Source organism: Pomacea canaliculata, linkage group LG9 (genome assembly GCF_003073045.1).
Source record: "Pomacea canaliculata isolate SZHN2017 linkage group LG9, ASM307304v1, whole genome shotgun sequence".
Taxonomy (NCBI): Eukaryota; Metazoa; Mollusca; class Gastropoda; order Architaenioglossa; family Ampullariidae; genus Pomacea; species Pomacea canaliculata.
Genome location: NC_037598.1, coordinates 13,351,846 through 13,376,897, shown reverse-complemented (window position 1 = coordinate 13,376,897; position 25,052 = coordinate 13,351,846). Strand labels below are relative to the sequence as shown.

The following is a 25,052-nucleotide window of genomic DNA, read 5'->3' as shown; positions in this document are numbered from 1 at the left end:
TTCACTGATATAAAAAGATGCTTTGTGAGCGAAATAGTTTGATGTTCCTTTAGTTCTTTCGCCTTTGTCTTTTGCAAGATTGCAGGGCTTGGTTAGGGCTGCGATACAAGAAAACAATGGTAACGCTGGCAAGGGGATGTCTATATCGACAGGTTTCTGCCCCAGGTGATGCAAAAGTGGTGAAAGCTGCCACCACATAACATCTCTAACTAATCCAAAGTTAAAACTTGAAAAATTGTAGGATTTTATAAAAGCTTATAGAACGGATTGTGACGAGAGGCGAGCGGTGGAGCCGAGAAAGTTTACAATGGAAAACAGTTAGTCGGCAGAATTGGCCTTTCAAATGTAAACTTTAGCATGCTGCTTCTTGGGACTGTTAATTTGCACTGTATGTGTTCACTCTCTATAAAGATTTGTTAATGAATCTTATATTATGATTTTTTCCACGCTCGCTCGGCTTCAATCTGAGAGATCTGTGCAAACTGAAAGAGGTAAAGATTTGCTAACTGTAGGTTGACCCTAAGCGGATGACAAGATGGTCAGCGCGGCATGGCGTCCACTTGAAGAGCTGAGCAAACCCGAGTGCAGTGTGGCCCGCAATGGAACTTATTTACGAGCGGCACTTCCGGTTTTCCAAAACGAGGCCTGATGGTTACGAGGAAGAATGTCTGAGAGCTTCACAACGTCCAATAACACTGGCTTTCTTGTGTGTTCTGTACAAATGATGACAGATATGATCTAGCATTCCAGCTGATAGACTCTACTTCCTTTCATTTGCAAGGAGCACCAAAAAAAAAAAAAAAGCAAGCTTTGAACCTAAAGACTGGGGAGATGAAAACACAAGTTTTTTACGTATGTGTTGAGCTGATGAGAGGCTTGTTTTGCTTTGAAAAGGTCTATGAGGCCTCGTTCTGGTTTTAAGATGGCGCTGGTGTGGACAAGGTAATCACTACTACAAAATATTTTTTTATTTCCTTGGGGTAGAAGCTCTCCGCTCTTTTTTTCACTCTCTTTCCTACTTCACACGTACTGATCATAATTTAATTTTGCTTAATGGAGACATTTTACTTACTGAACACTTCGACTTCGCATATCATTAGTGGATCTACACGAGGACCTTTTCTCTGCAGCTTCAAAACTTGTCCAGTCCAATTTCTGTTCCTATTGTTGGGAATATAAGCTGGATCAGTTGTTTCATCATTGGTAACAAAAATCTCTTTACCATCCAATAAAATGCTGATTCCTGACTTCAAGTTCACTGTAAAAATAGGAAACACACACACACACACACACACACACACACACGTACGCATTTATCCCCAGCGCAATACACCACAAAAAATGTTATATGTAGATGTATACTATTGTTTGCAGTTATGTTTTATTCGGTAAGGTACTTGAATTATAAGCACATTAAATAGGCCATGCTTGTTTATATCTACTGATCACTAAAACAGTTGCATTCCTGTGTAGCCGGTACTTTACCTCTGAGTTCTACTTTACTGGGAGCAGATGAGAATGCCGATGTTTTAATGCATTTATTTTGCAAATTAGGCATTATTATGTATTCACATGTTGGGGAATATTATTTTTAAATGAAATAAACTCGATCATAAAAGAAAACAAATCGTGCGCTTTAGCTTTCATGAAAGCCGTAAGTTACTGTCATATTTCATGTATACTTTTCACTGTTTTATTTATTGTGTAGCTTCTACTGATAATGCTATTTGTTGTGTAAACGGATTAGTACTGAGATTAGGGCCTTTATTGTGGTAAAGTGCTGTACAAATGTACATTTTTGATATCATCTTCTATAACGTACGTATATAACACTAATTATATTATTGGATAACGTGCATAAAAACACTTTGCTATGTGGTTTTAGTACAAAGACCAAAAAAGTCTTCTGTGCACGTTGACTTTGCTTTGTTAAAGTGACAAACTACGATTTCTTGTGTCATTAGCTGGTATTTAAAACTGTTTGCCTGTTTCTTGCAAATCAAATCCCTAATAATAAAGTTGCATCAGACAAGAGCTCACTTAATGAAGCAATCAAATAAAGACACAGAATCAAAAAAAAGGGTTTGGAGTCTTATGTCGATTCGACAGTTTGAAAGCCAGCAGCCTGCAAAAACAATCCTATCAACCACAATTACATTTAAGTTCTTTTCTACATAATGTATGTCAGAGGCACAACAAGAGAGATTACTGTTTGGGCAACAAACTGATGAAAGTGGCTCTCCGCAAGTGAAAAAGACGCCGAGGTAGACATCCCGGTAGGTAAATTCTATCATCGTGTTCGCTGAAGGCTGAGGACTGTTATCACCTGTCAGGAGACACTTACGGCCCACGAGTCGATTTGGAGTCGAGCACGTTAAACAGAAGACTAGAGTCTTGAGTAAGAGAGTGAGAGAGTGAGAGAGAGAGAAAAAAAAAGAATGTATTAACGCCAGAAACGACATTGCTCACTTTTGTCATCGTCAAAGTCGATGTTGATTCCAGCAATTTCATAGTTTCCACCCAGGTCGACTTCCCAGAAAGGAGCAGGATCGCCTTCAGCAGTAGACATACATGTGGTGAGTTCTGATGTTGATAAGTAGCCATCATTGGCAAGGCATGAATCATCATTGTCTATTTTTTTAATTGTACTTGCCTTTGATGGTTTACCTATTGCGACGTTTACTGCAACCGAGAAAAAAATAGATGCTGACATATCTCTAAAATCTATGTTCATCGATATTACGTTTATAAAAATACAAGTGAGTTAGAGTGCAAGCAAAACATCATTGGTAAAATATCGCCTGTTCATAAATATTCTTCTTTGTTCACAGATTATGAAACACACAAAACAATAAAGATCGTGTGAGAAATAAGATAATTTTACTGAATTTCACCTCAAGAATACCAAAACCACGCCGTTAACGACTCGAATTTACCTTTACGGGGGATATCAGCGAAAATGTATTTTCTACTTGTTGTGCATTCTTCTCCACATTCGCATGGTCGACCTGAAACCCCCAAAAACCTGAAGAATTAGTTTTATACTTTAAGAAAAATGAAGATTAAAAATTACAAGATGATGGTAATACAATTACTATTAATATTACTTCGTCATTACCATTGTTGTTGTGTTGTCGGGGTGTGTCCGTATTTTATAGGTTAGTGCGCTCGGCAGGTCTCTGGTGTGAGGCCTACAAGCTTGTTATTGTATAACTCCAATCTATCTCGCAGAAATGAGTGTTTTATATACTGGAGAATGCAGAGACGTTAGAAGGAGAGACAGCGGCAAAGCAGAGATCAAAGGATGGGTTTCTGCGCAAGCAGCAACAATAAGTGTTACCAAAGATACTAAATACTATTAGTAATAGAATAGTAGTATTTTGTATTCAATATCTTTGGTGTTACTAAGAATAGCTTTATGATGAGGTCTTCTGCTTCAGCAACACGGCTGGGGTTTACCAGAAGTAAAACAGAATATCTCTTCGACAGTTTTAACTGTTCTTTAAGTTCGTGAAAACGAAAAACGTGAACGTGGGGTTGTAGTATTTGGTAAAGGTGGACAGAAGTTACAATAAAATGTAATGGCCACAGTGAGGTAAGCTCGTGTTGATTGTGTAAACCAACCGGTCATTAAATTCATTAGAGGATACCAATAGTAATGCAAAGGAAAATGATGAGGCACTAAACAGTGTTATCTCAAAACAGGAAAGAGTAAATGTTGTAAATGTTGTGAGATCCTTAAGCAAAAAGACTTCTGGGCCAGATGGCTTAATAGGAGAACTCTAGAAATATGCCTTGGATTATGTTCTGCCTTTTCTTACCACATACTTTAATTAACTACCTTTTTGATAATGGTCTGCTTTCTGACAAGTGGACTAAATCAGTAATACAACCGTTACATAAAAAAGGGAATTCTAGTAAACCAGAAAATTATCGAGGCATTTCCCTACTAAATGTCTGTAGCAAACTTTTTGTTATTTTTGAAAAAAGAGACTTACAGACTGGATGGAGGACAATGAGATAATTGGGGAAGAACAAACAGGGCTTACGAGAGGGTGCAAGACCATAGATCAAGCATTTGTTCCTGTGGCTTTGATTCAGAAGCAGCTACTTAATCATAAAAAGAACTTTATGTTGTTTTCTTTATTTTCATCGAACATTTGATATGATTTCAAGAATCAAATTATGGAATGTACTAAAAATGTGACAACGACAATGAGACTACGTGCTAGTGCTACAGAAGATTGACTCCAAACACCGTTTTCCGCGGCAGCCAGCTTCGCAGGCGCAACGATTACAATCATTCACGGATTTGATGACGGGAAGATTAACCAGAGGATATTGTGATACATCTTTGAAGCTGCTTAATGCTCTCCAACCCAAGATTACTGATGAGGTCCTCTCAATATGTGTATTTTCAAGACCCGTCAGATCAAGTGTACGGCTATGTTTACTGCTCTAATGTATGACACGGGGATGCATTTAAAAAAAAGGAAAATAGAAAGAGAAACTAAGCAAGCAACTTTCTTCGGGTAATTTTTAATACATTAGTGGGACGAACACTGGCAGATACTTGTTTTATGTTGAGTGAGAGTACCTGTGTTTAAGTTTATCTTAACTCAGTGTGGTGGTTCTGACAATTTGGTGATCCAGATCTGTCGTCGGTCAGTCAACAATAACCCCGCGACTATTTACTAAGAATGTGAAATTGTTAAATTAAATAACTTCAACTTTCACAGATGAGTTGTAAAATGTAGCAACATTTAAGCATCATATTCTTTAAACGCTGCTATAAAGTTTAGCAGCAACTCATTCCAGTTCCCATTTCTCTGCTAAGGCGCATGCACTATAGTACCTTCACTGGAGTAGAGGAAGAAAAACAATTTTCAATAATATTTTATCTTCAATGAAAGCACTGAAAAAACACAATAATCATTATATACATTCTTACACATATTTAATTTTTGCAATTTAAATAAACACAATTGATTTCCTTTGACTTAAAATAATCAAACTATATACAGCCAAAGGCTGCATTTCTTGACCAGTGATGTGGAAAGCAGTTCTTCGAATGATTTATGCATTCCGGGAACAGCTTCTGTCTACATACTTTTATTATAATAATGCATTTTATATTATGTTGGGTGGTTTTGTATGTGTGTGTGTCTCTGTGAGTGTTTTTCTTTAAGCCGCCATAATCCTGTCCACAGAACCGGGATATGGCGCTATATTATGATGGCACTGTGTTATTGTTGTTGTTGTTGTTATTATTACTACTACACACATGGAATCATTTACTATTATCACTGTATTCACATGTCAGCAGTCGCACTTTGTCACTGTTCGAAACTAGCCGAATACCGAAGGGTCATCAGACGATTAATTGTATTAGCTTCTCGATATTTGTTCCAAAATCTTCGTCAAGTGTGCAGCTTACAGTAAATGTTGCCATCTCAATCAAAAATTCAGTAAGGCAGAGGTCTAGCTGAAAATCGTGTACGTGTTCGTCTGTGTGAGTCTGTGTGTGATGTTTCAAGGAGGAGCAGGGTAAGGTGCTTGGGTGTGTCTGGGAGTGTCACATGTGTACTTGCCATTTTATGTTAAAATCGTGTACTATCAGCTCAGTCACTGTTTACTGGCAGACCAATGTTTTTTTCAACACATACATGCTTACCGTCACACTTTGTACCACCCCAGCCTGGTTGACATTCACAAGACCCGTCAGCCTTGTTGCATGTTTCTCCTTCACAACCAACTCCACAGTCATTCTCGCAGTTTTTTCCCCACTTGCCAAGATTGCAATCTGTTCACGAAACATGTGAGGCCAAATATTACGAGCCAGCACTTACTGGAAGAAAACTACAAAGACTGACGGGTAAGTGCTTTCAAATTTGCAGTCATTTATGTTAGAACACTAATAGAAGCAGGACATTTCAAAATAATAGACTCCAACACAGCTTCTCATACCAAAGGTCAAGACAGACACGTTATTCACGCTCACAGTCAGCACAGGGTCGCGTTAAATGTTTTGCTCTGAAACAAAAATGTCTTAAGTTTGGGCTTAAATGTGGTAAGAGAATCAGAATAACAAGGGCTGAAAGGTAATCTGTTCCAAGGTAATCGGGCTTGGCACGAGAAATACCTCTGCCATACGTCTTTCGTCTTAGTGGGACTCGAAGAAAAGCCGAAGATGAGCAAAGACATCGCGCGGGAGTATAGATAGGAGTGATCTGGTAAAGCTATCCAGGACTAGTGCCAGAAACGGCGGAGTGTGTTAGAGTGGAAAGGTTATAGACTACAAGATCTGTTTGGTTGTGCATTGTGTGTGCATGTTTCTGTGTATGCTTGTTTAAGAAGCATTTGATGTCGAGCTAATACTGGTTAAAGATGCTATATAAAAGTGATTATTATTATATTTATTAAACTGTAGGGAAGTATAAAACATTGTACTTTCACCGGAGTACAGAAGAAACGAGGTGCGTACTCTACAGTAAATTTGCATAGTTGAATCAAAAATACAATCCGGCAGGGGTCAGTTCAAACGAAACAAGTGTGTGCTTGAGTGTGTGTCTATGAGTGTGTGTGTGAAGGATGAGCGGGGTAAGGTGCGTATGTGTGTTATCAGCTCAACCATGCACTGGCAGCCAAATTTCTTTTAAAAACATTCATATTTACCTCTACACAGTGGCGGCACCAGTTCTGTTGATGTACAAGTACAATGCCCATTAGTCTTGTTGCACACTCCGTCCTTACATCCCTCTCCACAGTCATTCAGGCAGTCATCTCCCCACTTTCCAGGATTGCAAACTGTTCACGAAACATGTAAGGCCAAATATTATGAGACAGCACGTACTGAGAGAAAACTACAAAGACTGAAGTGAGTGCTTTCAAAATTGCATTTTTGTTCTTCTGAAAGCGCTAACAGAAGCAGTTAAATTTAAAAGAATAGATATATACATATATATAATCAATAGCCTCGCAAATGAAGTCAAAGAAAGAAAGACAAAGTGTGCAAGAGAAGTAATGTATCATCTTATGGGGAAAGAAGACGTCTCATGTCATTTTAACGACTCAGTGATTCTTGGAACCGCCAAAGGCGAACAAGTGAAAATAGGTAGAGTGTTTATTAATACGTATAAAGTAAAAATTTAAAATATTTCATTTAAAATAATGCTCTCCGTTAATCGTCATTACTGTTTTCATATTGCTTGAACCTTCTCATGACATTAGTAAGTGGTGTTCTGTGTTAACCAATAAACTCAAAACTATTTTGTCCTAATTAAAGCTGTATTAGCAAGACCAGATAGAGGGCTGACAGAATAATAATTAATGATGATGATGATGATTGATGATGGAGGATTGATTGATGGATGATGGTAGGATTTGCATCTAAGGAAATCTTAAGACATCAGAAATGTTTTGTATTCAGTTTCTGACAAACTTAAGGTGCTCTTTGATTAGGTCATAATTATTTTTACAAACAATTTTATTGTTCCTTTTGATCTTTTTCATGTACTTGTTAAATTCCGACGTGACTTTTTATTCCAGCAAACAAACAAGAATGCACTTATTCAGCCAGCAGGACATCAGACACGGTGCTAAAATATTTCATTTCTTTCGAAAATCAAGTATTAGGCAGAGCAGCCTAAGCCGTGTGCTCAATAAAAGTTTGTAATTAAATAGATTTTTAAAACAAAAGACGTAAACATTTTCATCCTATGCCTTCTAAGGCAGTCACTGCTTCAAACTACGTCAACATTTAGAAAGAACACTGTTTATGTTAATTAAGTTTACTAAAATAAATAAAAAGAGTTACCTCTACAAGCACCAGTACAATTTTAGGTATTTTGTAAATAGTATATCAGTGGATTTGTGTTTTTACCTAGTCTTGTGAACTGATTGATATTACAGGTTCCGAGATTAAAACTATTTACTACTTTCGGCGCTGCGCTAAGTGACTACGTGATCTGCTGTATTAACATGCAGATAAGTGGTAATTATTGGGAGGGATTATTAACGATGTTTTGTATCAAATTCTACTTCGGTCGTAGTTGACTAGTCCGACTTTACACTCTTTATTACAGGGGTGTCAAACTCAATCACACAGGGGGCCAAATCTCACATCATACACAAGGTTGCAGGCCGAACGTTATTATTTAAGTCCGATAACTAACATTAGAAAATTAAACTTTTTGTTATTAATTTGATTTAAACAAAATCATACATTAAAAACAAAGTTAAAGTAATAACAAACCAAGGCTTAGCAGTTTTTGTACTTAATTTACTTTGTCAGAAGTGGACGTTTGACATCTTTTCTTGGCAACAAGTTCATTTATGAATGGGGTAAATTTCTGTGTTGTAGAGATTCTCAGATTGGACTGCAAGTGTGCGTCAGTAAGACGACTCCTGTGTGATGTTTTGTTGATCTTCATCATAGAGAAAAGTTGCTCACACAGATATGTACTGCCAAACATGCTCAAGATTCGAGCCGCGTGTAGACGAAGCTGGGGCATCGTTTGTGGGAGGGAATGAGTGAACTGTGCAGGCCCCACACAGTCGTACTTTAATAACAAAAATAACAATAACAACCGAATTTAATAATCCCAACGGGCAGTTTAGATGGGAGCTGTGCCCTGTTTCCAAAATATATGTATATGGGAAAAACAAAACAAACAAACAAACAAACAAAAAAAACACACACACACAACCACACACATGCACACCTACCCATCACACACACACACCACTGATAGTTCATCTGTGATTGAGTAGCTGAACTGCGGATGGCACAAAAAATGTCAGATGCCTATTGGTTTTGCATACTGGCATGGCATAGTGTTTACCGGAGCTTAATAAAACAAATTCTCCCGCTAGCACATGCTCAGGTATGGACAGAATGCGGGAAGCTTTCATAATTAGTTGTTGATTACAGAAGGAAGTCAAGTCCCTCTGTTTAATACCAGTTATCTTGGAACAGATGTGGACAATGTTATTCAAACTGTTCCTGTCATGGACAGATAGATTATGAAACCAGCATACAAATGAGAAGGATAAAAGACTCTCAATAAAAGATTGGTAAAAACGACCTAAAATTGCTCTGCTAACGGAGAAGCTATTTAACTTCAGCAAAAGGTACATTCTTTGCTGGCCAGGTTTGACAATGTTTTCAGTGTTTAGAGTCCATTTCAGCTGGCAATCAAAAACAGTTCCCAGGTACCTGAAAGAGGTGACAGTTTCAACGGGTTTGCTATGTATCACACTGGGAGCAACAAAATCATTTTTAAATCTCCTAAAATCCATATTCTATTCCTTTGTTTTGTCTACATTTAACTCAAGAAAGTTCTCATCGCACCACTTTACAAAGTCAGTTAAGGCATTACCATGATCTATCTTATGTTCTTGTAAAAGAGTCAACAGTGCAGTATCATCAGAAAACTTAATGAGGTAGCTATTCCTCCATACTTCTGCAGCTGTCGGTATACAAAATAAACAACAAGGGTGATAGACAACAACCTTGTGGGGACCCGGTGCTTGTGTCAGACTAATTACTATTAACATACACCCTCTGCTGTCTGCATGTCAAAAAATCCACAATCCACCTGACCAGTTGGTGTGGTAGATCAAAATCAGATATCAATCGCAGAGCTAGAAGGTATGGCTGCACTGTGTTGAATGCAGAACTAAAATCTGCGAAAAGTAGTCTGGCATGTGTCTTGGGCTTTTCCAGATGTTTATAAAGCGTGTTCAAACTAAACAACTTGGCATCATCAACACCCCCACCCTTCCTATAAGCAAATTGCAATGGGTCCATTTACTCTCTACAGATGTTAAGATAAGATTTTTGACAATCTTCTCAAGGGTTTTCATTATGAGGGAGGTTAGTGCTATTGGCCGAAAATCATTAGGTTGACTAGGATTAGCATTTTTGGGGAGTGGGATGATATTAGAGAGTTTCCAGAGTGTAGAAATGTGTCCTGAGTCAAGAGAGAGTTGAAAGAGGTGTTGAAACACTCCACTCAGTTGAACAGCACACCAATGCAAGACCCGCCCACAGATTCCATCTGGCCCTTGCGCCTTGTTAATCCTAACCCGCTTAAGCAGCTTTTTCACATCGACTTGAGAAATTACTGTTATCATTAGGGACAAGTGACTGTCTGAGTTCCCTAACTTTATCAGAAAAATCATGATTCTCAACACGTGCATAAAAGTTGTTCAAAACATTTGGCAAGTCCCGATCACTCACGCCATTAAGTTTGACTGATTTTCTAGTACAATCTACCTTCTGATTAACAGAAGACTTAGACTTAATCCCCTACCAGGCATAACGAAGGTCGCCGGCACAGTAACGCAACTCTATATTGTGTTTATACTCTCTTGTTGCTCTTTTGATTGCCTCCCTTACCTCTTTATGAACAGATCTTTTTGCCAATGCATCGCCAGTGAAAAAGATACGTTTTTTCCTGTTGAGAACACTCTTCAGGCTCCTGGTACTCACGGTTTGTTGTTAGGGAATATTACAATGTTTTGACAGGGTATCACAGAATCAACACAAAAGGAGATATAAGAAGAAATGACATCCGTCAGTTCATCTAGGCAATCACATGAGTTATAAAAAAAACATCCCACAGCGTACAATCAAAACAACTTCGTAAACATTCGATACTCTCATCCGTCCAACGCTTCACTGACTTAACCACAGGCTTCATACGTTGACACACAGGCTTGTACACTGGAGCCAGAAACACACTATGATGGTAAGAAGCCCCAAAAGATGGCAGAGGCTTGGCTTTGTGTGCTGCAGGGATTGTGCCATAACATAAGTCCAGTTTGGTGTTATTCTGGGTTGTTGGGCATGTCACATACTGGTTGTAGGTTTTGAGAATCTTCGTTAGATCACAGTTGTTCAAGTCACCCAGAATAAATTTCGGTGCATCTGGTGACAAGGAATGGAGTCTGTGTGTCACATCAGCAATGACCCTCCTGGCAGACGTAGCATTCGCTCTAGGGTGAATATTCACTACTGTGAAGAACAGTTGTGGAAATTCCCTGGGGAGATAGAAAGGGCGAAGGGAGTCTGACAACAGTTCGATATCCGCGGTGCAGATTGTTTCACGCACTACAACAGTTTTACAGTATCTTTCGTTAACATACAAACAAACACCGCCTCCAACTGATTTACCGGTGACCGTTGCGGAGCGGTCACAGCGATATGGAAGACCGAATCCAGAAATAAACAGCTCATCACCATCGTTATCCTTTAGCCACGTTTCGGTGCAAGCAAACAGGCAGGTCTCGTGATGCTCTTTCATACACAAGATCAGCGCCTCCAACTCGTCCACCTTGTTGCGCAGGGACTGCATATTGGCAAGTAACACAGACGGTAACGGTGGCATTAGCTGCTTGTTATTCAGTCCATATTTCCGCAGTCTACGCAGTGTACCTTCTCTCCTACCTCTCTTTCTCTTACATCTCTCAGTTGAAATCAGTTCATGAGGGAGGGTCGAAAAGAAGGAGAGTAGGAACTCTCTCATGTAGATGTAGCGGCCCGCCATCTTGATGTTGTTGTCCTGACGCAAGTACAGTAGAAATCCAGAGACAAACGCTGATTAACACCACAATTCCTGGATTCATGAACTTGAACATTATAGAAATAGTCACATCCACCACCATGCATAAAATGAATAGTGAGACTGAAAAACTGACACACTAAATAGATGAAATACGTGAGCACAACGGTCCCGTCGCCCCACATGCGTGAGCGCCATATTGACTAGTACTTTGCCTTCAGTCACTCATTACACTGCAGTTCTATGAGCTCCATCTGCAAATGCATAGGTGCAGTGTCCACGTTGATGGCAAATGGGTTGTAAAGTAGTTGGAAATTGTTCTTCTGCACCTCAAAGTCACTGAAACGGCGTTTAAACTTCGTCCATCACTGTTTTGCAGCAAGGAAAGTGAAACAAGTTGCATCGGTTCAGTTTTGCTTCCCATAAGACCAACTTCACTTCATGTCCGTTATCAAGTGGCACCGTCCCTGGAGCTGCAGGTTCAAGGCGTTGAGATAAGTAGTTATGTCACACAGAAATGCCAACTCACATTTCCACTTTTCATCCTCCAACACTGTGAAGTTTTTTTCCTTTGTGTCCATGAACTGACAGATTTCCAAATTAGCTGAAAACTCGAGTGAGAACTTTTCCCGACTTAGCCACTGCACGTCTGTGTGATACGCTGCCGCCCACTGGAATATTTGCTGCACAAAGGACTGAACAGGCGGGGATTGAACCCTTTGGCTCTGATGAAGTTGACGGTTTGTGTTACAGTGCTCAGTACATGCTCCATGTTGAGGACACAATGACTCTTGGTGCATTATGCAGTGATATTCTATCAACTCCTAACTACAATTTTCTTTGACATGTGACCGCATCCTTGCAACTAGTCCACTTTTTGGGCCGCACATCGTTAGCGCTCCATCTGTTGTAAGTGCAACAAGTTTGTCCCAAGGCAGGTTCATGTCAGTGATACTTTGACATACGTAGTCAAAAATGTCCTTTCCTATCATTGTCCCATGCATGGATTTTATGTCTAATATTTCTTCTGGAGACTCGCTTGCCAGCCAGAAGAAAGTGATGAGTTTCTATTAGTCCGAGGTTGAGTGTCCTCTTCCTACACGTGGGGTGTCCTCAGTCACACTTTGATCTCGGATGGATTGAGGTACTCAAAATCTTCGACCAGCTGCCGTGTTCAGGCCAGTGTCCCGTGTCACAGGTCAGATTTATGGGCCCCGACTTGACCATCCTTTCAGATCATGAACGGGAGCGGTGGTAACGTCGCACAGTTAAAACAATACGCATATATATATATAGTTAACTTTTGTCAGCGACCATATATGCTTGACATTTTGGTGCTCAAATATCATAGCCTTTCAATTTTTAAGTAAAATACAACAGAAAACAGTGACTTCTAGTCTAGTGATGTTACTACATAATAACAATACAAGAAATCTTGATTATTCTAGATTTTACAATAATAAAATATTGTCCCGGGATCACCTTTTTTTATAAGGTAAGGCATAAATCAAAACGTAAATTGGTTTAAGAGAAATTATGATAAGTCGTCCATATATGCTTGACATTTTGGTGCTCAAATATCATAGCTTTTCAATCTTTAAATAAGATACAACAGAAAACAGTAACTTCTAGTCTAGTGATGTAATCAATAACAATACAAGGAATTCCAATTATTCTAGATTTTAGTGTAATGCGACATTGTTCTAGGATGATCTTTGTCATGCAGTTTTGCCTCATCCAACACGCACATTGGGTGAAGAAGAAATTTTATTACGTCATAAAATATGATGCGAGCTCTTCTTTCTTGAAATAATAACAGTTATTTTTAAAAAATTAACTTTACTGAAATAAAGAAATCACTTACCTAAACAGCTACCAGTTAATCTGTGCAGGTGACGTTTAGACTTTTGCACTTGAATCACATATCTTTTCACAATTGAGACATACTATTGCTTAGGCACGCTGAAAAAAATAACTTTATACATACTGAGAGAGAATAACCAGATGTGAGTAGAGAGAGAACTAAAAACCAGATTCTCTACAGGAACAGCATGGATAAACACGATGCTTACAAAGAAGAGGATCTCTAGTGAATGCCTTTATGTAACACTTTAGGTATTTGAGCTCTAAGCAATGTAAGAATTACATTTTACACAAAAGTTCATATATATATATACTAAGAAGTCCATGCATGTTTGACGTTTCAGCTCTTTACGTATTATAGCTTTTAGAGCACTAAGATACAACAGAGAAACAGTAACTCCTAGTCAAGTGACATTACCACTAACAAAACAAGGAACTACAATTGATCTAAATTTTACTAGAATAAAACACTGTCTTGGTCACCTTTGTGATGTTGCGGTGCCTAAGCCAACACTTTGGTCTAAGAAAAGTTTTAGTTCGTCAAACATGCTGCGCGCTCTTCATTCTACACACAACAAACTTTTGTACGCAGAGGCAACAAAGATACCATAATGACGACACGTAGAAAAATCAGAGGGAACATCCACCATGTGTAATTATAACACTAAAATGTATTTTCATAAGATTATATATAATTGATATACTAATATTTAGACATAGATGTTTACACAAGAACTATAATCTGACTAGAATACTGTCTTATTTGGATACACAATACTGCACAATTATTTGATTATATAATCACTACAGTGCTACCTATATCTTTACAGATTTCCCACTGCATGCCTGTTTGAAGATGGTTTAGCGTCATCAGAAGTAACTTTTATAGCTAAACAATTACAGTTACTCACTAGGGAGCTATCTTTTGCTTTAACACTTTAGTTTCTTTTTTTGAGGCAACTATTACAGTCGTATTGAACTACATGATTCTTTTTCACTGATTAAAGAAACCCTCTGTATCATATCCTTTTTTTAGAACATTTTCCATAAACATATTACATTACATAAAAACATTAACCAAATCATATTCATTGTAATATAACAAACATACGTAACAATATCACAAAAATTAGGTAGTGTCAGAAATTTCGGACATATTTTACATTTCCAAACTATCTTGAAAGTTTTCTTTTTCACATCTGCAGTAGTCCCAAATATCGTCCTACTCTAGACCCATATTAAGTAGAATTATTTTCGTCCCCAGTATTCTATGCAGGACTCTGATTTGAAGCCATTTTAAACTACTATCCAATATCTAATAACTTAACTATTTTAAATATATAAACAGTTATTCTTTATTTACACATTAAACCTATTACAGGCATAACATATATGCTTAAGCCATTCACACCGTTGCAATGTACCCTATATAACAATACAACAGACATAAGGTAATGTATGTCAACAGGTATGTATAAAAGTCTAGTCACTGCTTAAATTCTGGTCCCTTTATGACATCATTATCGACTGTACTAGAACACATTTGTAAGTCCACATTATCAATTCCTTAATTCATCCAGGAAAGTTCAGTTTTTTTTACGTGACATGAGTTGTTTCAACATGAGACCAATGACTTGTGCTCTATTCAGTGGTGCTGCTGACTAGGAGCTCCAAACGATCAGCTCCATTTGTCATACTCTGTCCATCTCGACCACCACAATTATCATCTGCTCATTTTATCTAAACGAGACTACTGCAACTCTCTTCCTGCTGGCTGTCCAGAGTACCTCGTAGATAAGCTTCAGAAAGTCCAGAACTCAGCTGCTCGTCTACTTTTCTGGACTCGTTAATTTAATCATTTGAACAAATTTGAACTGCACTTCATCAGTCTCTTCATTGTCTAGTACTTTAAGCTAGAATAGACTACAAGCTGTCAACTCTATGCTATGGATCCTTTGAAGGCTCCTTCCCCCCACTACTCTACTCAAATCTTGTCTGTTCCACCCCTGCCCAAAACCTCAACTCCTCATCAGACTCCCACAATATATCCCTCCTTCCCACAAAGACAATCGCGGACAGCAGATGTTCTCCTTCTGTTCTGCCAAGCAGTGGAGCTCCACATCACATTCGCCCCTCGGACTCCGAAGCTACATTTAAACGCTCTCTGTAAACATATCTGTTTACGAAGTACCATTCCTGAAATAGTACTATTCGTAACTCTCTTGTATTACTCTCTGTCATGTCTGCCACCAAGTACGGCTCCAACTGCTTACAGCACCCTTCATATCTTCATCCATTTCTTTACGGTTTGTGCCTCTACATATCGCACCGTCTACTATCTGTTCATTTATCATTACTGGTTTGCGCAGCTAGTGTGATCTTAGTCGTAATGCCGCCACCACCACCTCCAGACTGTTTCAAGTTAGGAACAGCTTTCGCTGTGCACCAGAAAGTTTTCCAGTGAGTTTGCCTTGACAATAACTGCAAACCCTCATCCGCAGTTTTGATGAGACACAACCTGTCATTGAAAAGAGGATTTTGAATTCTGCCAGCTGTACATGAAAACCTGGTACAGAAGAAATGGCTTGTGGTTTCAGCCCCGCTGGTCACTGCACAGGAAGTAGTCTGAACTACAGAGAACGTTAACATTTTTCTTCAGTGGTTCTTCTCTCCTAATTCTTTGGACACGATCTTTGCATCCATGGGTAAAGAAGCATTCCACTGTAAAAGAGGGGCTACCATGCACCAAATGCACGAAGACAAAAGCCAAGGAAGGGAAACATAACTGCTGTAGCTTAATCACCTACCAACAATCCCTCCTTCAACCTCCTTTTAAGGTTTCTCCTTTCCTTTTTAAATGTTTCATTGATCTTCATTACAAACAGTACAACAGAAATGATCGACGAGACAGTGATTAAAAACTGGATTTGGAAGAATTTTCCAATTCAACGCATCAACTAAAACTTCCTTGCCCTCAGAAGAACAATGTACTAACAATAACAGCATGCATTCACAAGCTAATTATACCAGCAAGGCGATCACAGCTGTAAACATTTCTTCACAATTAAACAAAGTCACCATGAACCTAGGTGCGGCACAAACATTTTCACTAAATCTTATTTAGAAGCATCAATTGCAATCAAAAATGAAGCGAGGTATATAACTTCAGGTACTTACGTCTTTCAAGAACCACAAAAAAAGACTTTCCTGGACATTTGTACTGAGAGTTCATGCAAGTGATTGCACGCCAGTACAGTCCCGCCACTCCGTTTCTTCGTTGTGGATGCCATCATGATACTCGCTTAAGGGCGCTCAAGTCTGATATTTACGTCGGTAATGTTTAAATGATTCATCTTTCTATTGACTATCTTTGCTTTGCACGACATGCATCACCTAATGAAGGTTAAAATCTCTTTCTTTACGTTTCGCCTCCGCCGAAGCGAACGTATTGGGAAAGACACTGTTTCGAGAGTGCAATGTGAACGGGATTCTGTGGCAAGTTGTACAAAAAGTAAATGAATAAAAAGTGAAAGAAAGCGTTGGCGTCTTTAGGGATTGTTTTACAATGATTTGCTTTCCTTAAAGAACCAAATTAGTCAACCAATAAGTTTGTTTGTTATGTCTGAAAATTGGCAATGCTGATCAAGAAATATGTTTGAGTTGATTGGCACTTAACGTTTGTATGTATTGCGTATTGTCCATAAAAAGCGAAGTGATGACATTCCATTTGGGGACTCAAAATTAGGAGCAGGTTAAAGCACATGCAATCACGTTTTATATCTATGAAAGGGAATTTGACTGACTTTGACTTCAAAGTCTAAGTATATCAAAGGGACTTAGTAAGCGTCTATCTTATGGTCAACTTACCGTAAACGTACACCTCGCATATGTTTAATACTCCTGTGTTCTGGTCGCCTTGTATTCCAAATCTCTTGAGTGTTACAATTTCTACTTTTCGAACTTCCCTTGAATCAAAGGTATATTCATGTCTTGAGTCATTTTGGATGAAAGTTGTAAAGTTTTCTCCATCCAAGTAGACATGCATGTTTCCATTTCTGTGATTAACTGTAAAAGAAATATAAGTGTTACATGACAGTACACCGCTTATGTGCTGTAAGATGTACATCTCTCTGATCTAGCACTACCGCTTCTACCATTATAACTAATTTATCTTCAAAAAGTCACTACCGAGGTCACTTTAGTATACTTTACAAGGGTCACTAAAAAGATCTTCTGTATATACATATCCGGTTACAGTATTAGTCTCTGTACGCAATCTTCAGTTCCACTAATGATAAAGGGTTCTGCTACATTATGCATAAAATGCCAATAATTTAGTTCTATTTTTATAATGTGACTGAGAGTGAGAAATTGTCACTGTGAACTTTTTAGTACCAGGTTAAATGTATCTTAATCTTTATTCTTACAGCTAGGGCGTCCGACGATGATGATCTTGTGAATATAAATGTTTGGTCCTAAATTCACCGAAAAGGAAGAGTTCTGTTCGTCCAATTGAGTATGGATGCAGTCTCCGTCTCCAGAATAATCCCCATGTCTACCATTTAGAGCCATATTGCAAAGACCCTTGTTGGGGTCAAAATCTGAACTTTGATTGCACGGTCTGTTTAGAGCAACGTTCCCTGTAACGCAAAATACACTTCATCAGAAGATCTACAAAATATTGACCAAAGAATTGGAATCATCAAACGCAAAATATAACTTACCTGTTTTTAACAACATTTAAAATATTAAAAGCTTTATAAGAATTAATTAAAGAACGTGTTTAAAAAAACAATGAAAATTTTTTATTATTATTGTGGAGTATTTCATTGTAGAAATATTTCTTCTATGAACATATGACAAAATACAAAAACAACACAAATAATATTCAACATTTACCATGTTAAAGACTACATAACCTTATTGTTTAATTCATTGAATATCTCGTCATCCCATCGACAGCAGACCTGAAATGCACAGCTCTGTCTGGACTGTAAAGCTGTGAAGTGATACGACATACCTAGAAGTGTTGCGGGCCTATGCTCCACTAGGGGTGATTAAGAACAAGAAGAAGTTTTGTGAGGATGATACACTTTTATTAATTTGGTTTTTGCAATATTTGTCTCCGAAATCAGTGACTTTTTCAATAGCATAATTTTTAAACAAGAGCTAAGGTAAAATAACACTCAATCAAGAAATATAAAAAAGTTTCGCCATATTTTGTAAACGGTGTCCGGTCACTTAATCCCCAGACACTTCATCCCCGAGACTTTTAATCCCCTGACACTTCATCCCCGACACTTCATCCCCGACACTTCATCCCCGAGACTTTTAATCCCCGAGACTTTTAATCCCCGACACTTCCTCCACGACACCTCCTCCCCGACACTTCATTCCCAGACACTTAATCCTTTATAAAGCATTATGTAATGCTTCTGTCAAAGCATTGAATTAGAATACGTCATCCCCACACTGTATAGAGCAATGTGTGATGTGTGATGTGTGATGTGTGATTTCTAATCACTTATTCTTCTATAAAGCATTGTTTAAAGCCTCTATAAAAGTGTTGAGTTGGTAAGATATTTTTATTCTTCGTTGAACGACAGTTCTGTGAGCTTGAAATATAACCGTAAGAGAAATGCCTCTGGAGTTCATAAAAAGTGGTAAAGGTAGATCTATACTAGTTCATGATGGATATGAATTCTAGCTCAAGAAGAAGGCGCTAAACGGAAACATGAACTGGAGATGTACCAAGCATCAATCACTGAAGTGTCCGGTCACGTTAGTGACAGCTGAAAATGAAATCACAGACAATTACTAGATTGGCTCGGACGCAGCAACTGCTGGTTCGCCGATGGTACTTTCAAAGTTGTCCCCAGTTTATTCTACCAACTCTACACAATTCATTTCCAATTCGCGCAAGGAGTGATTCCGCCGGTGCTGTACTGCTTGCTTCAGGACAAATCAAGTGCAACCTATACTAGATTGTTTGATGCAGTTAGAGAGCTAGTGCCTAATGCAGCTCCAGAGACAATATATAGTAACAGACTTTGAGAAAGCTGCGATGACCGCTTTTAGAGAGAAGTTTCAGTCATGTAAAGTAACGGGCTGTTACTGTCACTTAAGTCAAGCGGTATTACGCAAAGTCTCTGAACTGGGGATGAGAAGTGACTATGACGAAAACGACGAGTGACGTGGAATGGTCAGATGCCTCCCAGCACTTGCCTACATACGTGAAGACGACATTGTCGATTCCTTCGAATTGCTTGCAGAGTCAATGCCACAACATGATCGCATGCCGGAACTTCTATCCTACTTCGAGCATACGTATATACGTGGCCGCAGACTGCGCGGTAGAGGGGATAACTACGCTTCAGCTTTATTCCCTCCAGACACTTGGAAAAAATACCTGGACGTCATCGGCGGTGTTGCACGAACAAACAACTCTGTGGAGGGTTGGCATCACGCCCTTCAATCTCTCTTTCTGTCATCACCCAACGATGTGGAATTCCTTGATGGTCTACGTAAGGATTGTCAGCTACACAAGGCGTCTGTTCTACAATCATGCGCCGGCACAGAGAAGCGTCCAAAGAAGAAATACGCTGAGTTAGCAACATTGTAGAGAGATATGAGTCAATGGATCGTCTTCTGTACCTCCGATCATTAGCTTACCTTTCATATTGATTAACAGCAATTACCTCGCGAACACTCAAGAACAATTTTCATATCATATTGTTGAACATTAAATTTACTAGCTTATATGAACTTTAACTAATGTTGTAGATGTTCAAATGACGTTGAAGTTAATAGCATGATTTGAATTTGAATTATTTGAATTTCAATTAATAAATTTCAATAAAATTTTTCGCTGACTTCATAATTTTTATAGTTAAGAATTTAGTTTAGGGATTAAGTGTCTGGGGATGAAGTGCTTAGGGATTAAAAGTCTCGGGGATGAAGTGTCGGGGATGAAGTGTCGGGGATGAAGTGTCTGGGGATTAAGTGACTGGGAACCTTTGTAAACAAGGTTCCGACAGGTATGACCACACTGAAAATGACCTTTTTAAGCACCAAGAAATCTATTGTAAGGACAATTCAAAGACGTTTATAGAACATGCAAGCAAAATCAACTAAATTCTATCTCTCAGTCATATTTCACCTATTTTTCAAAGAAGGAAGATATAATTTGAGGTAGAAGTATATGAGTGTTTCTTTTATCACGGTTAAAAAAGTAAGTTTCAACGTTCTAGAGCTTTTCCTTCTTTACGTGTGTTTTTGTACTTTTAAGCTAGCTTTCGCCATGAAAACAATATTTAAAGATACATTGCAAGATCCACACTATGCTTCTTTGTCTTTTAATATGCAGTCTTTGTAATCATTATCTTTTGAGCATTGATGTTGAAAACTACACTGCCAGGTAAGATGCGATTGTTTGCGCTAGAAGATTTTAAACTAGAGTCCAAGACGGAAACAGTATCCGCGGTGGGTGGATGGATAGAGCACGTGGTGTGCAGTCGTAGCTGATAGCTTCACCATTGGTATCCAACATAGGTTAACTTTGGTGTTGTTTATTTGACCGGATTGAATAAATAGAAGCTCAGGAAGGTTTGCGAAAGCAGGAAAAAAACAGTCACAGCTGCTTGGACGTTTGAGGGAAGCCTGGAAGGGAGGATTTGCTCTGCTTCCCTGGCTCTGTTGCTTGTCATTTTATAAACAGCAAGAGTACCGGTGTCAACACAATACAAAATCCCGTTTCTCCACAGCAGCTAGCCGCAGGAGCACCAAAAACACAAACTGTATAGCTAGGTTACAATTCATTGTACACAATGCACTCGACATCAGGATGGTACCTCCTGACATAATAGACATGCCGAAAAAGATCTTGGATGTCCTATTCGAGGCAAATGGCGATTATGCGAAGGATGCGGTCGACGTCATTGCCAGTTTCTATAACCAACAACGGCGTGATGAGCCGATCGACGAGTATGTTGTCACCCACTGGAATTTACAAGCGAAAGCAAACAGCCTGCAGAGCGATGCCGTTTCAAGTACCCAACTGGCGGCTTTGTTTGTTAAACGATTACAAAATTGCCATGTTCGACGTGAAACGTCCAAACTACTGGGTGACCGTAAGTCCTTTAGTGGACCTTCTTAAGACGGCACTGCGTGTAGAGAAAGAGAGAGAGAGAAGATACGGTAATGACGACAAGGAGGACGAGAGAGATTGTCTGACTTCACGAGTCAGACAGCCAGAGATGGAGGCGATCTCGAAACCTCACACGAAACGAAAAAGTGATATCCCATTAGCCGGATCGCACGACCTGCGGCACTTGTGCGAGCAAAATGGTCATCGGGAGGCTGATGGTCGGCAAAAATAGAAATATTTGCGATGAGAGCAGACAAGACAATGGGATGGTCTGTAGTCCAGGCTTCCCAGAAACAGCTTTAACAGAGGAGGTGAAAGGCGGCGCGGCGTTGAAGTGAGGGACCGGCGGAGACGTACTAAACTCAGGAGTGGCGCTGGTGGACATTTCTGTTTTCGGCTAGTTTCTGACAGTCATTCCTATCCAGTGGTCAAGGACCTGTCGATAGGAACAGAGAGCGCAGAGTTGCGTGCCGCTTCTACTAGAGATAAGACGTCTTTAGTCGACACTGGACGCCACCGCAAATGTGCGCATGCAGTACAGACAGCAGTCCGTGAGGCTGCCATCGATAGGACTGTGTTGACAAAAGGACTGGCCAGGTCCGCTGTCAACACGCACGTGCCTGCATTTCCATGGCTTTAAGTAAAGTGACGAGTGTGCCCTCCCATCGACCTCTGCTCGCCTCCCCCAGTGCGCAGGCGTTGCCAGTGAGGTTGGTGCTGGTCCTCACCCTCACGGTGACACAGCACACAAGCCATTGTGTTACAAACCTGACGAGCAGCAGCGTTACGTTGACGGCGCGTGGTGTCGTCGCAAGTTTAGAATCTGTGGACAGTGCTGAATGCCAACAAGGTGTCACGGCGGATGTCGGTATAAACGAATTAGTCATCTGCAATCAGGCCAACAGCTTCACCTAAGCCATGCCTTCAGTTATCTGCGTACCACTACGAGGTGCCGGTCGCTCTGCCCTAAGGATGTATACCAACGCACCAGCTGAAGGAAGTGTAAGATCATGTTAAAGACTTGCTAGACCAGAAAGTGATTGTGGAGAGCCACAGGGCATACGCTGCACCCATCATCCTCGCCGGGTAAGAAGAACGATAGAAGTAGTAGTAATGATAATATAGTTTTTTGCAGGCAATATGGCCTATATCATCATCACATACTGCTGGCTACATCAATGTAAACAGTAAGTTGTTGTACGACTCGCCTGAAAACCACCGGGTACCTGCCGGTCCCAAGCCCGATGAAGGAAGAGGGTTGGGGTGGGATTAGCAGCCCCACCCTATCAAAAATCAAAAAGTTACAGAAACCGCAAACACATTAAGTGCTCAACTAGAGCATGGACGGGAAGATACCTCATCAAAAGGGCTTATGACACGTGCTGGCGAACGCTCTCGGGAAGCCAGCTCACCGAACCGTCTTCTCACGGATAAGGCAAAAACCAGGATAGGGACCTGGAACGTCAGACCCCTGTACGAGAGAGGTAAATCAGCTCAGGTAGCATAGGAAATGAAGAACTGTAACATCAAGCTCCTCGGCCTGTGCGAGACAAGGTGGAATGGCAACGGTCAGACCAGACTTTCGTCAGGAGAGACTATCATCTACTCTGGACATAAAGACCCTGACCATGACCACGAACAAGGAGTAGCAATACTGAAGACACCAGAGGCTGCAAGAGCACTAATAGCATGGGAACCAGTTTCCCCACGACTCATGTCAGCAAGGTTCAACTCCAACGGAAGAAAGATCACCATCATCCAGTGCTATGCACCTGCCAACGCAGATAAGAAGAGGAAAAAGGAAGTCTTTTACAACTCCCTACAAGCACTGATTGATCGTACTCCAAACCGAGACATAAAGATATTAATGGGCGACATAAATGCCAAATCTGGAAATGACAACACAGAGAAAGGACACATAAGGGGAAAGCACGGTGTGGGCAACTGCAACGAAAATGGTAAACTGCTCACAGACATCTGCTTGTTCAATGACCTTGTAGTCGGAGGCACAGTTTTTACACACAAAAACATTCACAAGAACACCTGGACTTCACCAGATGGACATACAGAAAACCAGATTGATCACATGACCATTAATCGCCAGTTTAGAAGGAGTCTGGTGGATTTCAGATAAAGCAAGGTGCAGATGCAGCCACATACCACCACCTGCTTGTGGCAACCATAAAGATAAAGCTGAGGTCTTTCCATGACTCATCAGACAGATCGCACCACAAATTCAACGTGCAGTTTCTTAGAGACCGTAGAAAGCAAGAAGAGTTCAACTGCGAAGTAAAAAAGCAGGTTTGTGGCACTGGAGGGACTCCTGCAAGAAACAGTGGCCAACCACTGTACAGGATTACAAGAGACGTGAAAGATTGCCTGCACACACATTCTGGGAAGAAAGGAAAACAGCACAAGGAATGGCTGACTTTAAGGACCTGTCAAAAGATAGAGGAAAAGAAAGAGCTGAAAAAGAAGACCAACCAATGTCAAGACCAACAGGAAAAAAAAGAGCTCAGAGCAAAGTACTGGGAGATAATCAGAGAAGTGAAGAAGAGTGCAAGAGACGACAAGAGACAGTTGGCACACAGGATGGCAGAAGAGGCAGAACAAGCAGCCGGGCGAAATAACACAAATAGTCATGACGAAGTTACAAGAATTTTGTCAGGAAGGAAAAACACCAATGCAGGCCAATAAAGAATAAGATTGGCAGCGTCGTCTACGGGGATGCAGAACAAAAAACTCGCTAAGTGGAATATTTTGATGAAATACTTAACCAGCCACCACCAACAACCACTTTGGACATTGCCCCAGCTGCCGAACAGCTCCATGTAAACACCAACCCACCAATCAAGGCAGAAATCAGCAAACCCATCAAGTCCTTGGATTCTGGCAAGTCTGCAGTCCCAGATGGCATTCCTGCAGAAGCACTCAAGGCAGACTCATCAGCCTCAGCAGAGATGCTACACCCGCTGCTGCTGAGAATTTGGGAACAGGAACACGTTCCAGCAGACTGGAAGATTGGCTACCGAGTAAAGTTACCCCAAAATGGTGACCCGACAGTGCAGCGATTGGCGGGAGATTACGCTGTTGTCCATTTCTACCAAGGTTCTGACCAGAATCATCCTGAAGAGACTGAAGAATGCCCTAGACAAGAGACTGACGCAAGAAAAGGAAGGCTTTCGGCAGAGTAAATCATGCACAGACCAAATCGCTACACAACGAAATATTATTGAACAGTCCATCGAATGGCAGTCGACACTATATATAACTTTTGTGGATTTTAAAAAGGCAGGGAAACCATATGGAAACTGATGCAGCACTACAGATTTCCACCAAACTTCATTGCCATCATCCAGCAGCTGTATGAAGACTCGACATGCCAGGTGATCCACAACGAATACCTGACCTACCCCTTCGCAGTGAGGACTGGAGTTGTATGCTCTCGCTAACAATCTTACTGATCATCATAGACT

At 40.0% G+C, this 25,052-nt stretch overlaps 1 protein-coding gene across 1 annotated transcript in view; it reads right to left on the bottom strand.

Moving 5' to 3' along the window:
• LOC112572677 overlaps positions 1-25,052 on the bottom strand; it is a 37,777-nt gene that overhangs the window by 4,773 nt on the left and 7,952 nt on the right. Inside the window, exons 3-9 of the mRNA XM_025252477.1 lie at positions 17,858-18,070; positions 17,298-17,495; positions 6,676-6,807; positions 5,675-5,803; positions 2,937-3,008; positions 2,470-2,682; positions 1,073-1,258 (exon numbers count right to left, since the gene is read on the bottom strand). Coding sequence (XP_025108262.1) covers positions 1,073-1,258; positions 2,470-2,682; positions 2,937-3,008; positions 5,675-5,803; positions 6,676-6,807; positions 17,298-17,495; positions 17,858-18,070 — 1,143 coding nt within the window. The remainder of the gene's footprint in view (positions 1-1,072; positions 1,259-2,469; positions 2,683-2,936; positions 3,009-5,674; positions 5,804-6,675; positions 6,808-17,297; positions 17,496-17,857; positions 18,071-25,052) is intronic.